The following is a 23,959-nucleotide window of genomic DNA, read 5'->3' on the forward strand; positions in this document are numbered from 1 at the left end:
AAAACCCTGCACCAATGAACTGATTAAATTCAGCTCTTTTGTGAATGCATCTTGTTAGAGGACATTAGTGAACAAATATACAGGTCAGACATAATCTATGTTCACACTAAATCCCAAAGTGATCCAAATCTGATTTTTTTTTTGGCTCTTATGCCCCGATCTTATATCTGATCTTTTCATGACGATCTGAACAAAACAAATCGGATTTTAACAAATGAGACCCAGGGCACTTAAACATGTGGTCCTAAATCTTATATGTATCGGATCTTTTCAAACATGGCCAGGTTGCATTGATCTGACCTGTACTCCATTGATACTCGTCAAACGTCACTGGTCTCTGTACTGGTATATGGAAGAGGGAGGAAAAACAATCGTAGCGATGATAATGAGGCTTAAATTTTTATTATGCTAGCCCAGATTGGACAACAACTTTAAAATCGCAAGATATGCTTCATCATAAGTATCCATGTTTACTTTCGTAAACACCGAGCACGCCTTTTGGTTGATAAATGAAATGATAACTGAAGTTTGTTCATCCAGTCCCATCACGTGGACAATAAATCTATAACAGGGAGAATAATTGTAAGGACTTGGGATGAGATTTTTGTGTGTGAATCTTTAAATTGAGTAAATTAAAAAAACTTTGTTGTGAGGCCAGCACACACTTTCTGAATATGATCTTAATCRTAGCCTTAGTCTTTATTATGCAACAGCTGGATCAAAGGGAAAGCAGAGAGGGTTGTTACATGAATGTGCTTGTTTTAATTTTTAACTGTGTTTATGTTACTAGGGGCAACATTTTATTTATTCTTGCTTAAAGATAAAAAAAAAAAAATAAAAAAAAAAACACTTTTCCACTGAGCCAGGCTTCAGGCGGTTTCTGAGATGATTTCGCCTGCTTTAGTAAACAGCCGAAAGCAGGCGCAGTGCGTCAAGGGGGCAACGCTAGAAAATTGCTACCCTGAACGCACCGTCCCAAAGGTGAGAATCGGTGGTGGTAGGGTCATGATGTGGGAATRCTGCTCTTCAGCAGGAATGGGGAAACTGGTAAGAGTCAATGAGGAGATGGACGGAGCTGATTAGAAGTCGGAAAAGCCTTCACACTGGGAAAGAGTTTCAGCTTTCAGTTCAAAGTTCAGACCTAAATCCAATTGGGAAGAGAGATTTGGAAAGTCTATTTTCACAAATAAATCTCAATCAAAGAAGATGGAGCTTCACTTTGTTTACCAAGAAGCAGAGGCAGATATTATTTTTGTCTCTAGATGTGTGAAGTTGGTAGARACATGTCCCCAAAACGTGCAGATGTAATCCCATCAAAAAGGCAACCACCTCATGCTGCCACCAGGGGGCTGAATCAGTTTCCCTCAGTTTCACATAARATCCCAATAAAATACATAGAAGGTTACAGTTGTAATTAAGGATRGGATTATTATTGTATTGTTTATCATTATTAAAGAAAAAAACTGGTTTATTGTTATAAACTAGTGTTTGCAAAACTTTATTACTTTTGCTAAACTATTTTTTWAACGCGACATTATTTTCGATAAATTTTTTGCTCCGTAGATGCGACACAAAATGTGAAAGAGTTTGAGGAATGAATACTTCTGCATTCGTTAATTTGTAGTGCACAACAGTAAGAAAGTTTCTCAATACCTCCGTGAGACACTGAAGATGTAGTTTAAAAACAATAAAGACGATAGCAGTCAGTCCTAAACGGTGGTTTATTTGTCTTCTAAAAAAACCCAAACAACATTCCACCAGCAGTAAACACAACAAACGTTGCAGAAAAATGTCACCAAGGACGTTTTTTGTTCTACAATGACATTTCTTGCTCTCTCAGGAGCGACGCCAAAATCTGCTCCTTTTTGGCAGCGAAGGCCTTCCTCTCTGCACAATCAATGTCAGATCTTTTTTTTTTCTTTTCTCCCTTCAACAAAAACCTTCATCGTAATCTGCTGAGCGGCTGTTAGATAAAGGAGGTACGGTGAGGAACACAGCCAGAAAGAAGAAAGAAAGATTTAGAAATGAAAAAACAAAACAAAAACAAAAAAACAAAATCAGGCTGTTTTCAGAGAGAACTCAGACACACAGAGGGACACGTCTCCGACGTTTCTGACGGGATGAGTTAAGGGTCAATAAAGCCAAGGGTGAAGGCTTGGATGTGAATAATTTAGCAGCAAACACTTTAAACAAGAAACAACTTTCTCCAAAACAAACCCACAATTACTTAAGTAGATATTCTGTCATAGATCATAGAGTTTAACTTATTGTGAATCATTTGCTTTCTTTTATCGCAGGTCAGATTTACAGGAGCAAAAAGAATCATAAGATTAAAATCCATATTAGAAAGTCTGTAGAGATACAGCTAAAAAAAGTTCAATATTTCGTGTCCCTCATTTCAGGAAGTGAAACTCATATTTGACTTATCACACAAAGTCAAATATTTCCAGCCTTCATTTTTTTATTTGTAAATTTTGATAATTATAGCCTACAGTTACTCAAAAGCCAAAATTCAATGTCTCAGAAAATTCAGAAAAAGTAAAAAACTACTCCTCAAAAGCTGCTGTCCTTCAGATTTTAGATGTAATTCTCTTCAAACACCTGAATCAAATGAATGACTCGTTACCAGACGTTCGAATCTGTATAATGCGAGTTTTACTTTCTGAAAATATTGACATTTTTCATGAMATTCTCATTTTTTGAGCTGTAGCTTTCTCAAAATAATAGTCAAAAAATAAATAAAAAAAACATCCTACCTGTGATTGTATGTGTTAGAAAAAGTGCTGACGAACTGGACGACATGATTATGTTCAAAAATTCAACAAACATTAAAAAACTTCAAGAAAAACCAACTAAATGGAAGTGTTTAGACATAAACTRCAGTATAACTGGTATTTATGCTTTTAATTCAACTCAAAAATACTTTATTCATCCCAAAGGGAAATGAAATGTTGTAACTCATATTTTACAGAAATAATCAGGGTCTCGTTTAGGAGCTTAGCAGGTTGTGTGTAAGGAAGCGTTTACCACCTACTGGATTATCTGACTGTGTTTGATGTGAACGAGTTCGATTCACTTCAGGCTATGGATACAAAACGTTGGACACGCTGCAGCTCTCAGCAGATGTCTGTGGTTCGAGCGACTCCAGCAKTTTTCTGACTCTCAGCTTGTGGTCCTCCGTAGGAAGTGGAACGCTGCTCTGGACCTAAAAGAACGATATGATCTTAAGTTTAGAGCCAGGTGAGACCAGCAACATTAAGAGATCCTCYTTAACTCGGAGGAAAGTTGAACTGAGCTCAGAGGAGGACAACGACACAGCCAGAGCTACAATGGTCAGAGAATGGTTATGTGCTAGAATGGCCCAGTCAAAGTTCACTTGGAAATTGATTCTTTCATATTTTTGTACTTCAAGATGACCACATATTCTTTTCTTTCACTATCATCCACTACTTGGTGTCAGTTTGTTGCTGTAACCTGACATGATGTGGAAAMGTTTGTCTTCAAATCAGACAAAATTGGTGTCAAATGTTTGTGGTACATTTGTGCATCAAAATTTTTGTTTGTGCCACTATAATTTTAAAGATATTAAGAAATGTTTCCAGAGGTCATGAAAGGTCAACCAGCCCCCACCCACCTTCTTCAAATCAGACAAAATATGTGTCAATCAACTCGACTACGTTTGTGCAGAAAWTYTTTTTGTTTGTGCTGCTTTGGCTTTGAAGATGTTAATGAAAGTTTAAAGGTCAAAAAGTCGACCAGCTCTTACACTTTTACATAATCAAAATTACCTTTAAACATTTATTAATATTTTCAAAGCCAAAGCAGCACAAACAATTTTTTTTGGCAGCACAAACCGGCACAAAACTAGTCGAGTTGATTGACGCCAAATTATTTTATTTTGAAGAACTTGGAGGGGGGGGGGGCGCAGGTTGACCTTTTATGACCAGTAGAAACATTTCTTAATGTCTTTAAAATGATAGCGGCACAAACAAAAAAATTTGCAGCACAAACGTTTGACACAAATTTTGTCTGATTTGAGGAAGGTGATGGGCCAACTTCTCAGGTTCTCTACCTCCCAACATGGAGCTGATTTAACAAACTGCTTTGTTAAATCAGCTCCATTGTGTTTTTGTACTAGTTGGTGAAATCAGAACTGTGGCTTTTGAACATCACTAGGAATAACAAACCGCCTTCCCAAAGCGTCTGCTCTCATTAAATATTGAACCTTTCATAAAACAAAAACTGATTATTCCATCGTAGGTTAGCAGAAATAAAAATCACTGAAACACTCCTTATATAACGGCTCTTTATGTCCAACTCTGAAAGACGGTGATTAGATGGAAATACAATTTTTTAAAACACATGTTATGGGTTTTTAATCTGGTCAAATGTTCAAAAGAAAGGAAGATTAAAGCTGYATCATATCATTTTGAATGTGAAACAGATGGAGGAAGAAAAAGCAAGGAGGCGGAAAAAAATCACCAAATGTATCCAACAAATGAGACAAATARAGATTTGAGTGAAAATCTTTCAAGCGCCATCACTTTGATGAAGCCAAAGACGAGGCATTTGACCAATCAAAGTGGCCCATTAGTTATACAGAAACACACACCGACTATGAGGTTCCATAGTCTTCCAGTGAACAACCCAGAGTTAAACTGGTAAATGTCCTCAAAGCACACAGACACATAGGTGACTGATATGCCATCATTTGGTTCCACATCCATCATTAGTGAACAGGTTGTACCGTGAAGCTTAATGTGTGTCAGTTTTAACTAATGGAGATAGCAGCGGAAAACATAAAACAAGCTTTGAGGGCAGAATCTGAACAATCCGAGCTTTTGGAAACATAAACATGTATTTAAAGGAACAGTACGTGAAGGCGCAGACAGACTGACGCATTTGCATGCAGTCACATAGTTCAGGATTCACTGGGGCACTGGGAGCTGCTCCAGTGAATGTGCCATCATGCCGTCATCCTGYCACTCTTGTACTCGGAGCTCTTTACTGAATACCAAATGCCGTTCTGGTCATTTCTGATTCAGATTCAATCTATTCGACCTGACGCTGTCTGCGTTTTGCAACGTCCTCAAGTGATCCTGGCAGGTCTCGCTGTAAAGCTGACGAGGATGACAACGAGGATGCTGTTTAGGCAGCACGTTTTTAGCGAGGATGATCTGAGTGACGTTTGTGTCAGAACTGKGATCACAACAAAGCAGAGAAACTCTAACAACAGAGGAAAATGACACGGTTAAATTGTTTGTGTCTACCAAAAATGAGAGATTCTCTGATATGATGCTTATATCTGTATCGTTACCGATAGTGAACAAAATTCAGTCTAATTCCATGCTTTGTGCTCTCAGAGAAGTCAGACTTTATTGTTTATTTTACATTATATCTAGATATCCTAATTGCTCTTTGTGAACCGTTTAAAAGAAGGGTTGTTGCAGTTTAATTTTTACATGTTAGTCAACCTGTTGTCTGAGTTTCTTTATTATTTATTTGACATTGGCTGTTATATTCCTATCTGAACTGACTGAACAAATCAAAGTTGTGTTGTTTTTACATGTTTGACCAAACTTATGAAGCCAATGGTGCATGTGCTGTACCGGTGCAGTTATCATATACATTTGTACAACCAACCAGTACATTTATGTCTGTATTTAAAAAAAATATACATTTCAGCTCTATATTTCTGTATCGGGTCGGTACAAAAGCTCATAAATCTACATCAGCATCAGAAGTTGAAAAAGGGGATTGGTGCATCCCTAATTGATTTATATTTATCCAGATTGAAATCATAAAGTGTGAGGCTTTTATGTCAACTAAAGATGCACTGAAAAAATTGGCTGGTGACCAGAATAATGTACTTCTTGTGCATCTTCTTTTGTTTGCAGCAAACTGAGCACAAAGACGCAAACAAAGCCTCTGACTGATTTCATACAGGAAGAAWTTTTWWWWWAAAATTTATTCCTTTGCAAATGTGCTCATTTTCCAGTTTAATGGCACACATCTYTATGGCAATACGGATGCCTGCTGTGGACATAAGCACATCATTATTTTTAATAAATGTAATCATACTTCAGAAGACTCTTTTCAACATCATTTGGTTTTTTTGACATGTTTGTATCRTTATTGACAGAGTTATTCCAAAAAGCTGATTGCCTGCGACACGCTGCTCAGGTAATTACCGCCCCATTGTGATAACTCGGTTTTGCAATTAGATTGCACGAACATTAACCCGTAATCACTGCCCTCAGATTAGTTTTGATCTTTCCATAAATATGCACTCATAAATTATACGTGAAACACCMCGAGGCAATAAATTGCATATTTCTGCTGGCCGACRACGTGCTGCTGTTTTGAGGGAACGTTCCACGCCGAGAAAATGGCGGTCTATAATGGTTCCACCTGTTTGGATTCTGTCAGAATCCTCACAATGTTTGTGCACATGGCTCACCTGTGCAAGAAGCGACCTTAGCGCCCGTGCCGCCTCGTGGTTGAGCTCCTTTATCCCACTCCTCTCCACAGTATCAATCACACGGAGCAGGTCCGGCTCCCACAGGACCGCTGTGCTGCCGTACTGCAACAACTGCAAACAAGGCACACAATCAGAAAACCTCCCCAGAAAAATAGAAATGCACAACTCTTCCGCAGGCACAGCAAGCGAATGAGGGTTCGGATTGTGAAGAACCGAGTCGTCGATAAAACACACAGACAATCATATGTTAGTTAATATTTCATTAAATGTACATTAGGGTGGGATTTAAAAGTAGTGCCTATCTTGTCTTGCAAATATTACAACACAAAGTGGATTAAATGAGGCTCTTGTTCCTTTTGCCACAGCACAAAGTCCTTTGAAACTGGWCATGGTTCCATGCAGCGGACTGAATGTGACACTAATTAACACCATAAGAACTAAAGGAGCTAAACAATCCTGGCAGCTGCCATTTTTGCACAGTGTTGCAAACTATTTATTCAAGATGGTAACCATAAAAATGGTGAGTTATCTYAGMTACTGAGCCTGTTGGGTCCGAAAGCATGTGTTACACCAATCGGTAAAAATTGCCTTTTCTTTTGTTTGCATAAGCCGTTTTGAGTCTATTCTGTAGGATTAGCTTATATCACTCATGTTAACTTGAATGACAAATATGGACTTCTTCTTTTGCACTTTTATCACTCCTCAGGTCATGATTTTATTTATGTTATCCCTCTCGCGGTGCAAGGGTAATGCTCAGAAGGAACACGCCAAATGTTACGGTCAGACGGTGTCAAAGGGGGGAACTGTCCCGTCAGACCGTCAGTTCCCGAAACCACACCCAAAAAAAACCTTAATAATCGGGACAGTGCACAGWCTAAAAAAACTTCTGGGTTCCAAAATTACCCCGTCTCTTAAGTCCACGGAAGGGATATGCGTGCTATTTCAAGAAAGTACTTGAAAATGTTATTTGTACTTTAAATATGATAAAAACATGCTATGGCAAAAATAAGGCTTAAAAAAAATCTGCAACACTGGCCGCAGCTTTTTGAAAAATGTGCTGCAAAATCAGTAATTTTAGGCCGCTACAATCAYGAAAAGACTTTGCAGCGTCCTGATGAGACTGCAAAGCGAACAATTAAGGTGRCACTTTATTTGACCAAATCAATTAAATCATGACAGAAATCCCAGATGCGTTGGTTTGTTTCAGGACTAGAGATATCTAGTAGTTCCAGCTATTTCTTCCCAGCAATATCTGAATGAAACATTCAAGTCTTTTTCTGCAGTTCTCTTGCATTAACCTGCATAACACAATATTCACCCTTTACCCTGGTTATGTAAACACGTTTATATTAYGATACACATTAAATTTTCATGCTCAGAGAAGCGTTTGTGGGAAATATCTTACAAGTGTGATGAGTCTGAGAAGAGCGGGGTGCAGAAGGCATTTTTCTCCTGAGCTGAAATTGCAGTCGAGGAGGAACTGAGACCAAGGCTGACACACTGCCTGCTTGGCTAATTAAAACAAGAGACAAACCAAAAGAAAAGAAGAGGAAAATTAAAATTCACAGTCCAAACACAGAAAACTAAAAGACTAAAATGTTCTAAAACATCAAAGATTGTAAAACGTGGTTTGTGCTGCAGTGTTAACAAAAATAAATATATATATATTGATTTAAATAGAAGAACTTGAGGGCTGCATGACATAAGTTCAATGCAATGACTTATTAATGARCTATTTCAGCTGTTTTGTACCTATATCAGGATTCTTTCTTTTAAGGAAGCCAAGGAGGGAGCTCAGACAGTTCACMGACGTTCTCAGCAGCAACTCGTGTTTCTGAGAAGGAAAACATCCACACGACCGTTAGAGAATCCAACAATACAGAACTGGAGAGCTGAAATTATGACTTATCTACTGAGAAAAYGCATGTGAAATATCAGCAGCTCATGTTTACAAAAAACGCTCGAGAACAAGCGACTTAAYGTTGTTACATTGTTCAATGTGTTTTTTGGGAATTTTATGTGATTGATAGTTTGATATCGAGGCAACTGTGAAGTCGAAAGAAAATGATGCAAATGATCAAAACATCTGACACAATCTGTGAATTTTTTCAGCCTTTCTGTGTTCATACTTTAAAGAACAAGCTTTCGTTACAAATCTTTTGTGCTAAGTCGTAAAGACGTTTCTTTCCTAAACCTCAGTCAAATGGGTTGGAGAGCATCTATGAACATTGAATTTCAATGTCTAATTTCAAGGTGTGGACTTTGACTGCCATTCTAACACATGAATATCCATTTATCTAAGCCGCTTCTTTTTCTGGTTAATCAATTAAAATCCAGATGAAATACACTGAAGTTTGTGCCTKAATTGTGATACMCTATTAAAAAAAAGTACAAGCTATTTCTTCTAGCAATGTGGAAACAAATCGACTTGAAAATCTTTAATGAACCCAACAAAAATATTTTTGTTTCCACAGTTCTTTAAGAGATGACAGAGGTGAGGAACGGCCGCGCTCAGCACCACTTCTTAATCACAGAACCGGTCTGGACTGATGAAAGGATCCTTCTACACAAAAGGAAMCGCATAAGGGAGTCGGGAGCGCTCCGTCACTACGCTCGTATGTCATCTTGACAACAGTAAGAAAGTGAGGCGACAGTGACAAATTGCAAGCTGCGACGGCCTGATGCGTCTTCAGCAGTTACATTTGTCATTAGATTGCTGTGATAAGCTGGCAGATGCAGAAAGGTGCGAGTTGTTCAATCTCTCCGGTATAAAAACTCAATTGGCAGATTTTTAACAAATAGCTAAGACGGCCTTGTGTATTTAAACAGTCGTATCCTGGAAAACACAAATGTTTACTGGGCAAAACAGTAGAGAGAATTTTATTTTATTCTTCAAGCAGGTAAAGCAGGATAAGCTCTTGCAAATTTTGAAAAAATACAATAATTTTGTTGAAGAAATAATAATAATATGAGCTCACTTGGGAGAAAATAAAGCAACAGAYGCAGAGGGAGAAACAAAAAACGCAGACACATGCTCGCAGATGGACAGAGACGCATTCAGACACAGAAAGGACAACAAGATGACACGGGTGACAGTGACTGAGCAAGGTTTTAATAATGCATGCTTCTCCCACAGTACAGAAGCTGACAGGGAGCGCTGCATGGTGTCCAAAATTACAGAAGTAGGCCAGGAAGATGTATAAAACAACAGTGGAATTATAACCTAAGCTACAGACAGAGAGGGAGAGAGACAGGAGTYAATGGGACGGGCAGAAGGAGGCGAGAGAATCGGTGAAGGGACTGGAGCAAATCCTCCAGCCAGATGAGGATGCAAACACAAACGGAGGGAGAAGAGAGGAGCYGTGGCGCTTTCCTTCTGCAGCTGAACCAAAGAACCAAGAGTAGAGAGAGCAAAATAGCAGAGGAGTGGTTTGGGAACTGTTACTCATATCAGCTGCAGAGCAGCAGACCACAGAGCACTGAACCATCGCGCTACCGCTTTTATTTAYTTTTTTACACAAAGGGGAGATAAGGAGCCAAAGGTTGGTGCGCTGCAGCAGAGACACAGTATTACAAGACACATACAGGCCTTGCAAAAGCATTTATAGTGCTTAAAAATYTAAAAACTGTGATGTGCATTTATAGCTTCTATTGTCTTTGCATTTCTAGAGAGACACACAGTCTACTCTTCAAAATAGCCGTGCAGTTTCTGTGAACAAATCTCATCACCAATTCAGAAATAGATGGAAATAATTTAAACTTCTGCTCATCTTTATAAAAACATCAGCAGGGTTTCCCACAGAAAGCTTGCTAAGCCTGGCGGTAGGAGCGTAGGGCTGTCATCCTGTGGCCCACCATGTTTTTGAGTTAMATTTTTTTTTAAGTTGACAGGAAATTTGAAAATGACTAGGYAATTATGTTTTATTGGATGATATTCTTAGCAATATCGAAACTCCAACTATAAAGTCTTAAAAAGGGCAAACACAAAAACATTTGTTTCAGTCGTTTCATTAGTGTCCAAAATTTGTTGATTCTTTATCCATGGCTTATGACTTCATTTGCTGAAGTTCTCAGCATGTAGACCAGTAAAGATCGGCAGGAACTGGTGCTTAAAAAGAAAACCTACAAGAAATAAACAAAACAACTCTTAGCCTGGTGGGGGCACAAGTCAAGCCTGGTGGCCCGCCAGGCTTATAAAACTCTGGGGGAAACTCTGCGTGAGCATCTGATCTATTCTATTGCAGCTCTAGCTGCGTGTTCTTTACTGTTCAGACTTTAATGCATTTTCACAACATTAGCATCACCCTAAAACACATGAATAGTGTTTGGTCTAATTGGCTCCGGCATTGTGGATGTTACTAATCTGCCCCTCCAAAAACGACTCTGTTCCCTTCACTTCTAAACATGCTGAAGAAACACAGCTTGGACTYGTCTCAACAAATGAAAACAAGTTTATTTCTAAATGACCTTGTACTTAAAAAATGTTGGGGAAAAGCTGAAGACGACCAGCTGCTGTCTTTTCTGGAGCAGCATAAAGTTTCTTATAAAAACCAATTCGGTCAACAACAATTTGACATTATTAATATCGCCAGCTTGACTACAGCACTGTTAGTTAGTTAGTTAGTTAGTTAGTTAGTTAGTTAGTTAGTTAGTTAGTTAGTTAGTTAGCTAGCTAGCTAGCTGTTTGTTTGGTGGTAACCTGTGGAATTGCTTTATAGTGGTTTAGATATTATTTTTGTGAACATAAACTTTAGTATATAAACCACAACATGCCAGACTGTAATAACTGTAATAACCTAAATTGTGGTGTTCTCCAAGGCTTTGCGTTGGTCCCATTGTTTTTGTTTTAATTTTATGATCTGGTCAACTGGGCGAATATATATAAATCTTTTAACATCATATCATCTCCTGTCTCTTTGATTTAAGCTGTACTGCGACTTCAAAAAACCGTGAAATCTTAAAACTAAATTGCTTGAATGGCAAAATCTAATTACAAACTTGTTACAAAATAACTCCTTTGAACTGAACTTTGAACAAAAAAAAAACTTGAAAAATAATCTTTTTCTAACCAATCAACGTCTCTTAAAACAACTTGTTCAAACCRATTTCTGATTTTAGAAACATTTCTAAACAATGGAGAYGGTTATTGATGCTTATATTTCCTCTTGTCTRAACTACAGTAACACACTTAWCACATGGATCAAATTCAACGGGTCCTAAACTCCTAACAGGATCATTATTTGYACCATTTAATTTGCCCTTTGTYTTTTTATTAATGTTTTAATTTAATCATGTTTTCTGTGAAGCACTTCAGGATCACTAATCTATGAAAGGTGCAAAATAAATAAACTTAGAACGTACTCAAACGTTAATATGTAAAGTGTGACACTTTCAATTTCAATTACCAACTTTCACTGTTKGATATTCATGTRGGCCAGGCTGACACTGCACTGCAATAATGATATATTGTACAGCTCTGYACTAGGAAACCGCAGGTCATATTTAGTGTCGGCATRAAAAATTTGCATATAGAATTTGAATTACAGCATAATAATAACACCATTCAAGCACTCCTTTGCGACTGTGATATTGCTGACATGAATATTGCAGAAYGTGATTCCATATGTCGTGCAGCACCTGCATAAGAAGACCACTGAGAGTGATTAGGAGGCACTGGGCCCCCGTCGAGCCAAGTGGGTAGAGCGCTCCATCTTCAGGCGCCAGAGGCCGGGGCCCGACTAGTCCGGGCCCGGTGCTCAGACACACCACTGGTGACGCCAGGTCAACGTYAAGCAAAGCCTGCAGCATCCGAAGGTAGCTGACTAGAGAGGAAAATGAGAAAGTGGTAAGATAAAAAATAAAAAAGGTGCATTTCATTAAATTATTTCAGCAGTTTAATTTAGAAAGTGAGACTCATACATTGTTAATAGATTAATGGATATGGCTTACAGCGGATGAAAAGTATCTCCATGTACTGCTCAGTGTTTGCACTTGGCTGGGGCTCCTTTTGCATGAATTACTGCATCTATTCTAATACAGTCTCTGTTTTAGAAGTGGGTAAACATATTTGGAGGCCACATTTTGGATAAATATCTGTGTGACTTAAGCCGCCTCCACACCTTGTGAACCTCCTCTGTAATCGGATCGTTTATCATTTATCGTAAAAAACRTCTAATGATAGGAATTTTGATTTATTGCTGCAAGAATAAATGTCACCTAATGATGTTAAATARTAATTTWAAAAAACTGACAGAATTGCCGGAAATGTTATTTTCACCAGAAGATCTGATGAATAAACTGGTGAACAAAGACAAGACAGACATGGAAAGAAAACAGCAAACACAAGTTGTAAAAGTTCAGAGTKGTACATAACTGACTGAATGATTGGAAAAACCTAACAGCAGCAGAAACTGAGGCAGAGTGGAAACAAGTAAAGGCAAACCAGAGCAATTTTTGAACTGATACGTGTCGGAGAGCTCAGGTAACGAGTTGAAGATGTCTGGGTGCAGAGAGAGAGAGAGAGAGAAGGTCTAAGGAGCAATAACCAAGCCCAAAAACTATGACTAAAAGAGAAGAATCCAAACTAAAATGGGCCAACCATCTGAAACACACTGACGCCATGAACACCCAGATCTAATCVCCCTGAGGAAGGAGCCCTAATTAGTGCGCACAAAAGAGGAAATTACGACAGAGATAAAAAAAAAAAAAGCAGTGCTGGAACGGCAAACATTGGGGAGCTAAAAACTGAGACAGTGAGATGGAGAGGAGCGASCAGAGAGGGAGGGAAAGARAGATCGGTGCGCAGAAGGAGGGAGCCAATAAATCACAGTGACCCTGACAGGCTACTTATTCAGCTGACAGACAGAGACACAGGAGCAGCAGGGATGATCTGTCTACGAGCGCCACAGTGGTTTGTGGGACATTTAATATGATGAGTGAACGTGAAACGCAAGCATGGGGTTAGGAGACTCCACTAAAGATGAAGCTCTGACAGGAMGTTTGCAGAACTTTATGCAAAATGTAGGTAAGAGAGTCGGATTAGGATCCTGTGATTCACGCAGCATGTAAAAATGCTTCATACTCTGGGAGAACTTGTGCTAACCAGACTGCKTGGGAAAACACTAAAGTGTGTCATTAAGTGTGTCTCCATTAGAGATGTGCGCAAAACATTCTTGACATTCTGCGAATGTTGAAAAAACCAAAATATTTTCATTTATAAAGAGATGAAATTAAAATCACATGTGAATAAGCTTGTTCATGTGAAAAGGTCTGACGAAAATCAGCATGTTGCTGCTGTATGCAAACTGGTTTGATGAAGAAAAAAACAAGTTTTTGTTGCACCAATTTTGATGCAGATGGAAAAAGTACATAATCGTAGCACAATTTGTTTTTTTTAATCGAAAAACATGATTTTTTTCTAAATTGGCTCGTCTCAATTTTGTGAATTTATTTTCGTAATTCCAGTTTGYGTAATTTCAAATTCAATTGAAACGCAGCTGGTGAGTGGCAGGTTGCAGACATGAACAGAGACAAAAAACAAAACCACGAGTCAATCAAAAATTAATTAAAAAAAAATCACACTTAAACCTTTTTTTTCCTGAAAGAATTAGTCTTAAAACATTAAAAACATTGTCGTTACCCAGCAAGAGATTGTCTGTGTTTCGTTTTTGGCAAAACAGTYGGTGCACGGCCGTGTCCAGACTCCAAATGACGCTCTTATGAACCTTACAAAAGAGACAAAAATGCGAGAGAGGAAAGAGGAAAAAAAAATGTAAGTGCGAGGCAATCAGAGTTAAGGATTAAGGTTAAAATCGTCGTATTCAAGAATGTATTACACCTCCATTGTGAGCAGAACAAAGCAGAGCAGATTTGCACTGTGATACATATCAAATGAATGCAATTGTTCCCTATTCCACAGCCACAGCCACTTTTGCTGAGTGTTGTGTGTCTCGCCCTAGACTGTTTCTGTTTTTCTGTGTTTCTGGAGTTGTGATAAGAGCCGGGCTGAGTCGAGCGGCGGTGTGTACCTGAGTGGAGTGAACGCGCTGCAAGGTAATGAGGGAGGAGAGGAGAAGATGGCTGCAGCACAGCAAAGCCAAAGGAGGACAGGAGGATGGAGGGGGGGACGGAGCGGAGGAGGAAGACGAAGAGGAGGAGGAAGAGACGACTGTCTGCAGCTGGTCCATCAGCCCACGGTTGGAGAGCAACACAGAGACCGCTGCAAAGAAGACCATTCATGGGATTTGTCATTTTATGCTATGCAGCTGCACACAGAGGTCATGTTAACTGAATATTTTTCTGTTAGTGGCCTTTTGTACCGATGGAAAAGGAAAAACCATCACAAATCATTCTTTAATTTTCCCAAAGTAGAGCAATTGGGATTTTGTGGTAAGACATTTAATCCCCAAGAACGTGAATAACAACCAACAAGCCACCAGTTTGGTCGTCTGGGCACCAGAGTTATAAGTAGAGACTTTTTAGTACAATATTTTGATTTCATCGCTCGCTTGACAAATTCTATAGCAACAATTTCACACAACCCAGACCAGCAGGGTCTCTTTCTGAAATCGAATCTAAGAGCATAATCATGGCTCCTTCATACCTTCCCAGGCTCAAACTTAGTTCCCGATCATTATTAGCCATTTTTTACAGAGTAAACACAAAACTTCACTTTCGATTTACTGCAGATATTCCTACAGTGTAACCTCTGTCTAACTTCAAACTACAAGGCAGCATTAAGATTTCAATCTACCAACGGTGGGAAAAGGTGATRAATTTTCTTCGGCTCCAGATGAGGCGATACAGTGATCATTTCTGATCTCAGCCACACATGGCTGTGAGGGGAGAGTTATGTAATGCAAAAATAAAAATAAAATATACAGCTCTGAATACAGTGAAGAATCACTTTTTGTCTATCAGCAGATTTTTTTTTTCACAGGCTGTATAAAATGTGACCATTCCAAGATGAGAAAAGAAAAACCTGGAATGAAATTAATGCAGGTYTGAAAGGAAAGTTGTGCCTTTGTAGGCTGATCTTGACAACCTTTGTTACATTTTGTCCGATTGGCTGATTCTAACATGAAACCAATCATATCTAAATCTGCAAAGGTCTAAAAATCACCCACCGTTTCCATCGGCATGCATGTGGTCAACCAGAGTCACCCCACTGTTGTCATTGTGTTGTGAGATCAATGATTGAAGGTGCAGTATGACCTTATATTATGTCATGGTGTGTTGTTGAAGTGGACCCAAATGCAGCAGGCGACAGATGAAGTATAGTTGAGAATATTTAATAAAACAAAAACCAGAAACCAACTTACACAAAGGAACATCCAGGAAAGCACAAAAAAAAAAAAATCAGAGACGAGGAGATCACAGAGAACCATGAGAAGAGGTGAAGTAAAGAAAGAAACGAGATAAACAGGCAAGTAGTGACCGACTAAGAGGAGCTTAAATACTGGTAATGTTGGGAGCTTGACAAAAGACCTGGACTGATGAGCTAATTAATTGCAGGTGTGAGCAGCAAGAGCAGGAGCCAGGCTGAAGAGGGGGAAAGAGAAAGGAGAGCGAGGGAGAGAATACAGGGAAATAGGGATTAATTTTAACACTAAAGAATAATTAGACTAAAGAAACATGATAAACTAGAATAACTAGAAACAAGGAACATAACTAGAATCACTAAGGAAGAACAGGAGTGGAAAACATGGCAAGCTAAACAGAAAAATCTAGGGGACACCAAAAAAGACAAAAATCCAAAACCAAACTCAAACAAACCCAGATCCCAACGATAAAACCTGATATYGCACCGGTCCAGTTCAGAATCAGCAGGTCAGACTTTTTAAAGGTTATGATTGACCAAAAAAACTGCGATCTGTTGACCCTTACTATAAGGATTTCAATAATAGGACAAATTTTGAAAAACTAAAATGCTTAACATAATACAATGGTTTAAAAACTTAACAGTAGCAATTTTTACAATTACTGCTAAAAGAAAACACACTGATTGATGTAATAATAGCATTGTTTTCTGTAGGGACGCACGGTATGCGATTTTTGATATCCGATATGCTGATATACTAAAACTCATTTGGCCAATAACTGATACCAATACCAATATTTATCCAGAGCTTGTAGAATGGACTGCTGGTGAGGTTTTTACCTGCTCTCTCACTTTTCCTTTTGGCCACCATGAACTCATCGCAACGGTCAGAATGGTGGTTCTAGAGGTGGTTAATTAGGTTTGAAGTGTTGGAGTTTGCTCGTGTTAGTGATGCTGAGCAGCCATTCTGCTCTCAGCTTCTGACACTAAAAAAAACTTCCMCACTGCTGACACTGAGGCGCGCRTGACGTCATGACGTTATGCTGCAGGTCACTGGKTTGTCATATAAAAACATCATTTATACTGGTTATTTTGACAGAATGGCTGATGTTAAATTAAACTTTACATCTAACATCGGTCAATARCGATAATATTGTGCATCCCTAGTTATCTGAACTATTTTCTTATTGTTATTTTGATGCCCCTTTACAGTGAATGTTAACAGAGAAAGAGAGAGAGAGAGAGAGAGCAGTTTCTCTAAAATAAAAGAGGTTACTCCTGCTGTCTTTCTGGGATCTCATCAATAGGACTTTGAATCCTTGGAAAGTTATGATGGCAGCTGTTTTTACATCGCCTAAGCTTATAAAAAGTGATGCTGTAATCATATAAAACATGGCCCAGCAGTAAAGTGGTGTGTGTATGGGTTAGCCTCGTCCTGGCAGAAGATTTCCATTTCCCAAACAGAAATCTGGTAGGATCCCCGCACCATCGGCTCAAACACTCACTGGCCTCAGGCTGAAACGACTGAACTCACCACACATGAAGCAGCTGCAGCAGCAGAAGCACTAATACAGAAAAATACTACTGGCGTAATAAGACTTTCCCTCCCATCTGGATCCCTGCTCTCTTGCTACCAAGTGCCACCTTATTAACCACAAAGCAGCTCATTGCTGACCTCTGCTGAGTTTTTTCTCTTCCATGGGGGCATGAGCAGGGAAATTCAACTTGTGTAACCAATCACATCAGATGGTGTGTGTGTGCGTGTGTGTGTGTGTGCGCGTGTGTGTAATTTTGTTCACATATTTGTTTTGTCTTTGATTTCAGGAAGGACATTTTTTATTTGGGTTGTTTGGATTCCTGTTGCAAACAAAGTTCATCCACAAATCAAATGAAAACAAATAAATATTCAATGCTGAGGCACTAATTACGTTTTGTCTGACTGAGTTTTGGCAAATTGCTAGCAAAATGTTTTTGTTCCATAATCACCATGCAGCAATTGATGATAATCCAAAAAGCTTGTTTTGACTAATTTGGTGTTTATTTCTGCTGGACCATTTTTGTCAGAAAGGGTTAGGATTTATAATATTCAGCATAAAAAAACCAAAAACAACCCACATTTTTACTTTTGTTAAATAATGCATGAGCCGCATCAAATTGTGGTTTGTAAATTTTCAGCTTAGCTGTTTTTGGGAGATAAGCCACATTTTTATTTATTCATTTTAATTTAAACAGGAGCTTGTTTCAGTTCCTGTGAAATGCCGGAAATTAATCAACATGATTCTGTGTGAGCAAGTAAATTTGTTCTCGCTGTTCATGACAAGCAGAGGCAGGCAGGTTTTGGTGCAATTTTATCAACATCACTATGGATAACTAGCAAAAAAAAAAAAAAAAGTCAGTATCAGAGTTAGGGAAAAAAGCATTTTCACCATTTAGTCTTTCGTAACATTTGTGTCTAATGCAGGCATGTAATGCAGTAAATATTTATCAATGATATAGCAATATGTTTGATAAATAATAAACATTTCTGTATATTTTGTCATTTTGTTATTGATCTTACGTAATGTTCTTCATATCTGGAAGCTGTAGTCATCAAAATTACAAGAAATAAAGTAGTTAATGTTTAATGAATCTATATAATAAATGAGATCTGAAATGAGTGAAGGCAAATTTTGAAATATTTCCCAATTTTCACATTTTTTGAGGTGTAATGATGAAACCCTGTCGCAGAGGATAGATGACAGAGGAATTACTATGTACTATGCATTTATGGTCTACACCTGTAATATATTCAGTGACATTTGTTTAATGCAGCATGGAAAGTTTCATAAGGTAAAAAGGTGGTAATGTGTTCTGGGTTTTAAACTATAACCAGGTTTCACTATGAAACAGCAGAAACTGACCAGAAGAAACTTTTTTGTTGCTTTGAAGAGAAAAAAAATATTGAATTAGATTTTTGCTGCAGCTCGTTATCTGTGGTCTTTGTTTGCTGTGAGCCCAAAACAGAAAAACAGCRAGAGTTTTTACTTATTTTTCCATTTATCACAGGTCATAGCTTCAATTGCAACATTTACTAACATTGCTACATCACTTTTATATCCCGTAACAACCCCTTGAATCAGATAAGAAGATTAAAATGATTGTCAGCGCAACAATCCTTCCACGTTTAAGGACAGAAATCTTTTTTCCCACATTCCCATTGGGGATTCATGACAGCGTGAATCCCCAACCAGTTTAATGCCATAATTTATCTACTCWATTTTTTTCTGTTGCTGCTATTTCGATTTTGGTGCTCTAATTACTAACCTTGTTAGACGCCACCAGTACCGAATGCGAATGTTTGTAATTCCTTCCTCAGTCTTAACGTTTTGATCAGGAGTAAAAAAAAAAAAAAACAGGCAGCGCTTCTAAATGATGCGACATCAAGAAAAACAGGAACAGAAATAAATGGGAGCTCAGTCAAACAGGCAGAGGGAAAAGGTGCCTCACCTCGGTCACTGCTGTGTGCCGGGGACAGACGCAGGCAGCACTGCAAGAAGTTGAAGGCAGGCAGCAGGCTCTCTGTGTCGGTAGGCTTCAGTATCCCAGCAACGCTACTGACTGACACACACACATCAACACTGCCTCAGTAGGTGAAATAATTCTAAATTAATTAAGTTCTTATAAGTTGGGTAACTTAATGAGTGTGTTAATCCTCTGTAACAAAATCTGCAATTGTAAAAGTAACCATGTTTGTTACACAACAATCATCAACAAAACAGTAAAACACACCATGTGTAACATACTTTGTGGCAAAGAGGGCCGTGTCGGCACCAGTGCTTAAAAACCGACTTTGGTCACATTTTGTCGTGGGACAGCCACAAACTTTTCAGCATGTACTTTTCCCCCGATGGTTTTCTCCAGACAATGAGTCGATCTCGAGAAAACAAACTTTGCTTTCTTGAGGTTATGAGATGATTGGAGCACGTTAAACTCACCAATCATCCGYCTCGAGAAAACCGTCAGGGAAATTAACTCGTTCACAAATTAATTGAAACCGACGAAACGAGTTAAACGAGAATTATATGCACAGAACGTAACTTAAAATTTCGCATTCAGAGATGCATTTGTACTCAAAGTAGGGTTCTCGCAGTACTGAAAATTAACATCAACGCGATAATCGTCAACATTTTTGTAACCGTGGCAACCTTCTTTGAAAGCAAAGATTTTACTCTAACAAAGTACAGAAAAATCCAACCAATTCCATATAATCCTGATAAACTACTATAAAAATTGTGATTATAACACAGCAAAATGTGAGAAAGTAAAAGAAGAACATTATACACTCATGCTTCCATAATCTATAGAAATAAACTAGTTTAGCATCTATTCTGCTGTATCTCYGAGAACGTTCATTTGAAACCCAACATGTTTTGCTGTGCTTCCATGAAGCAGGGAGTTAGACGACACAGACGGGCCACGCAAACGTGACAGAGGGAGTGATTAACGCTACATTTCCATCTCACCGTGGTAGAGCAGCTTGAAACACACTCCCTCCATGTTACTGTAGATGGAGGGTGAAGGCGGGTCGCTGGCCTGCATCAGACAGAGCAGCTTCAGCACCACGGGGAGCGAGCTGGCCGCTTGGCAAAGACGAGGAGAAAACACAAAGCATAAAAATAACGACAGAGCRGTGTGCTGTGTGAGAAAGACAAGAGACCAGCGAAGCCTAAAGACTTCCACTTCTCATCTAGAATTAGCATAAACTCATTATTTAGCCCAAGAAAAGGACGTTCTCAGAGCATTTGTCAAAGAAAAAAAAACACAGAATGTGGCTTTAAACTAACAAACAAAAGTTTGGAGAAAACTCCTACATTCACGCCTGGATCTAATCACGTTTTGGTTTGCAGCCAAAGTGCTGGGAAGAATCAAAGTAAATACTTTGCATCCCAACCCAGGGAGGAAGGAGGAATCGAAGCGATGAGAAAACAAAGCGGTTAAACAGAAAAGACCAGCAGTCGTTTTTTAAAATTTTTTTTTATTATTATTGCTGAAGTGCATTGCACTAAAAAATCTCCGCTGGAGGTGCTGCCACACGGGAGCTAATATAGAGCATGTATGAATGCAAATTACATTGAACTGTACTTGAACGTGTGCAAAGATAGCCATCTTTAATTCCCTGCAGACGCTAAACGAGCAGAGAGCAGTCGGAGGCTAACCGCGGCAACAGTTGCTGAAGCCCCAGCTGTTTCTGCCCTTCAGCTGCTCTCATTAACCTGGTCAAACAGACGCCGCGCTGCACGTATCTGTTAAACTTCCACACATGGGGAAAAAAAAGATTTTTTTYTTCTTCTKGCATATTCATTAGCGTTTTGTAAGCGCCTCCGATGTGATCTTTTCTTGCTTGAATTTCTAATTTACGCCTCGTTGAGATTCAAACCGCATCGCATTATTTTGTTGTTCGCAACACGACTCGAGAAGATTCCTGCTCCAGCGATGCGGAGACGAGTTGCGGAGGCTCGCTGAAAATGTCAAGGAGGTGTGCGCTTAATTAGAATTACCTTCTCTGTTTGCCTCCACAAAGTTTGTTTTCTGTATTTGGAGATCGATAATTCACAGAGAAAACACACGGCCTCCATCGGTAACGCGATGAAAACACGGCGGAGCCGACCCGTGTTAAACAGAACCGACCCGTAACCCGATGTGATCCGCTGTGGTTTACCCAACGACGAGGTTATGCTGTTTAAACAGCAAATCTGAAGCTATTTTCCCCAAATAAACAATGTGCACAAAAATAAATAAAAATCTCTGGCCTGAAGGCAGACCAATACTAAAATTGAAGAAGCTAAATCAATATGGCAGTTCTATCTAGGTAAACAAGTGTGTTGCATCACACTGGCTCTGCTGTCAGAGGGGAATCGGTGCTACATAAATGAAATTGATGATCGTCTGGTCCGACGTTAGTCAAGAAAGACTTCAGGAAAATGATTTTAACGAATTTATTCATGTTTTCAGAAGAGACTTCTGCATTCCCCTCCCACCCCCCCTTCTAACAGCAGAGGCTCAAATAAAAGCGAAACAACTTAAATGTTGACTTTACACAATCAGGCTTCTTTTTCCCCACAGCATTATTATTAATACTAAAAATATCAACGAGTGCGTCTGAGGAGCTCAATAATGTTCTTTCCATATTTACATACACTGTAAAGACACAATGTTTGTTATTTTGCTGTGACAARTCAGATTAAACTTGAGATGACTGAGATGATGGCAGCAGGTTTCATAAGTGCAAATAAGATTTATAATTCTAAGTTTTTGTTAACTTTCAATGTTACACACTATTTAAAAACAGCCATAAACACCTGCTACATAATATTTTAGTAAAGCATTTGGACTTAGAACCTTGAATTAATCTCAACTCTGTGTATATCTATTTCTAAATGTTTTCTAATGACCTATTTAAAAGATACAAGAGAGAGAATACAGCATAAACAAACCTGAAAACACCGTAAGAAACATTGTATCCCATCTTAAAGCACAATCAGCCAGTTTTTGTAAAGAAAACTGTAGCCAGGGAAAATTATCCCATAAACATAACTCAACGTAGCTTCTTCTTTTAAGACTTTCCTTTTAGATTTGAAAATAATTAAACTAAGTGCTTTCCATTAAGCTTTGCAAAAAACACGCCGTGCCAAACTAACCTATTAAACCTTCGAGATTACTTTACRGCTCTGCTGCTGCCTCGGCAGCGCTCGGTTATAAGTTGTCGTGTGTGTGTGCGTGCGTGCGTGCGTGTGTGTGTTTTTCTCTCCAGCAGCCACCACTCTACTTTTCATTACATGACTGGCACAATGCTTAAAAACTGGTGACCTAAAGTTGGTAATCAGGAGTCGATGTTTTAGTCCTTTCTCTGACTCTACACTAGGGATGAAGTGATACAATAATTTCACGATACAATACAATATACAATATTCTGGTCACGATGCGATATGTATCACAATATTTGTTGAGCCATACAATTCGATACGATTGAGTGCATTTTTACGATTTTCTGAAAGATATTAGAAGGACAGAGTGATTTTAGTGACATTTTGTGCTCCATAGACTTGAATTTAGTTAACTGAAAACTGATTAAAAGCACCAACTACACAATACCTGAMTCTGATTGGACAGTCTAACAGTCTGCAGCTGGACAAAATGAATMAAAGATGCAGTGAGAGAATTAGTTTCTGTCATTTAATTCATGTGGATTTGACATAAAACTCAAAAGTTTAAACGGTAATTCAGGAGCAGAGTGGGGAGATTATCAGCCTCTCTAGACTCTCAATATGCAAATGATTGCACTTATGTTTTTTCTTTTGGACACTGTGGCTGCATTTTGGAGTAAAAATGCAGCCACAAATGCAGTCTTTTGGACTATGGGGAAAAAGGCTTTTCTACCTTGGCTCCCAGAGTTAGCCGTGGCTGTAAGCCRTTTCCTACTAACTACTAAAGTAGTGGCTGCGCCTCACCCCGTAGTGATCGACTCCCTGCAGCTACGCAGCGCYGCTATTCCCCTGCTTGGATCTCTGAGTAGCTGCCTCTCAGACTGCCAGGATCTCATAGTACTCTCAGTCTCTGATACTCTTTGTTGCTAATAAGAATGATCGATTAATTTTGCGATCTCCCTGCTTTTGCAGCTACTCCGTTCGCGCCGCTACTATTTTCCGCTTCTCCGTTCCGCTTCTCTTTTCACGGTTACTTGCGCAACTTTACTTCGTTTCTCAGCAACAAAATACAGCCCATCGTTATTTATTGAAGATTTTACGTGCCCATAAACACAGGAATCTAATGTTAAGTTTTGTACGTTTGGAAGCTCATTCCCTCTCACATAATCGGAAAAGCCGGAGAATGGTGGCGCTTTTGACATTTCTCTGACATTCGGAAAAATGTGGTTTACTAATTTTAGCATAACTCCAGTTATACCTGGCCTATTAACACAATTTAAAAACTGGTGTGTAGTTTATAATGTGCACTTTAAGCTCAAGTTGAAGGTGAGACTGAGGGAGRCGGAGCCTTGCTGCTACGCCGTAACAAACTAGACGTTAAAAAGAGCTATAAGGCTATGGACCCCTATGGTTTAACGGATCAATACTCGCGGATGAAAAATCGATACTTTCCGAGGGCGGAAAATATCGACATAT

General features: G+C 38.9%; 1 protein-coding gene across 1 annotated transcript in view; it reads right to left on the reverse strand.

The window, feature by feature from the left end:
- Positions 1–1,702: 1,702 nt before the first annotated feature.
- Positions 1,703–23,959, reverse strand: part of mei1 (meiotic double-stranded break formation protein 1) — a 63,513-nt gene continuing 41,256 nt past the window's right edge. Inside the window, exons 23-32 of the mRNA XM_008415648.2 lie at positions 20,303–20,419; positions 19,287–19,397; positions 14,509–14,699; positions 14,121–14,205; positions 12,119–12,303; positions 8,234–8,315; positions 7,887–7,993; positions 6,461–6,592; positions 3,093–3,205; positions 1,703–2,112 (exon numbers count right to left, since the gene is read on the reverse strand). Of these exons, the coding sequence (XP_008413870.1) occupies positions 2,058–2,112; positions 3,093–3,205; positions 6,461–6,592; positions 7,887–7,993; positions 8,234–8,315; positions 12,119–12,303; positions 14,121–14,205; positions 14,509–14,699; positions 19,287–19,397; positions 20,303–20,419 (1,178 nt within the window). The 3' untranslated portion in view covers positions 1,703–2,057. The remainder of the gene's footprint in view (positions 2,113–3,092; positions 3,206–6,460; positions 6,593–7,886; positions 7,994–8,233; positions 8,316–12,118; positions 12,304–14,120; positions 14,206–14,508; positions 14,700–19,286; positions 19,398–20,302; positions 20,420–23,959) is intronic.

This window comes from Poecilia reticulata, linkage group LG8, assembly GCF_000633615.1.
Source record: "Poecilia reticulata strain Guanapo linkage group LG8, Guppy_female_1.0+MT, whole genome shotgun sequence".
Taxonomy (NCBI): domain Eukaryota; kingdom Metazoa; phylum Chordata; class Actinopteri; order Cyprinodontiformes; family Poeciliidae; genus Poecilia; species Poecilia reticulata.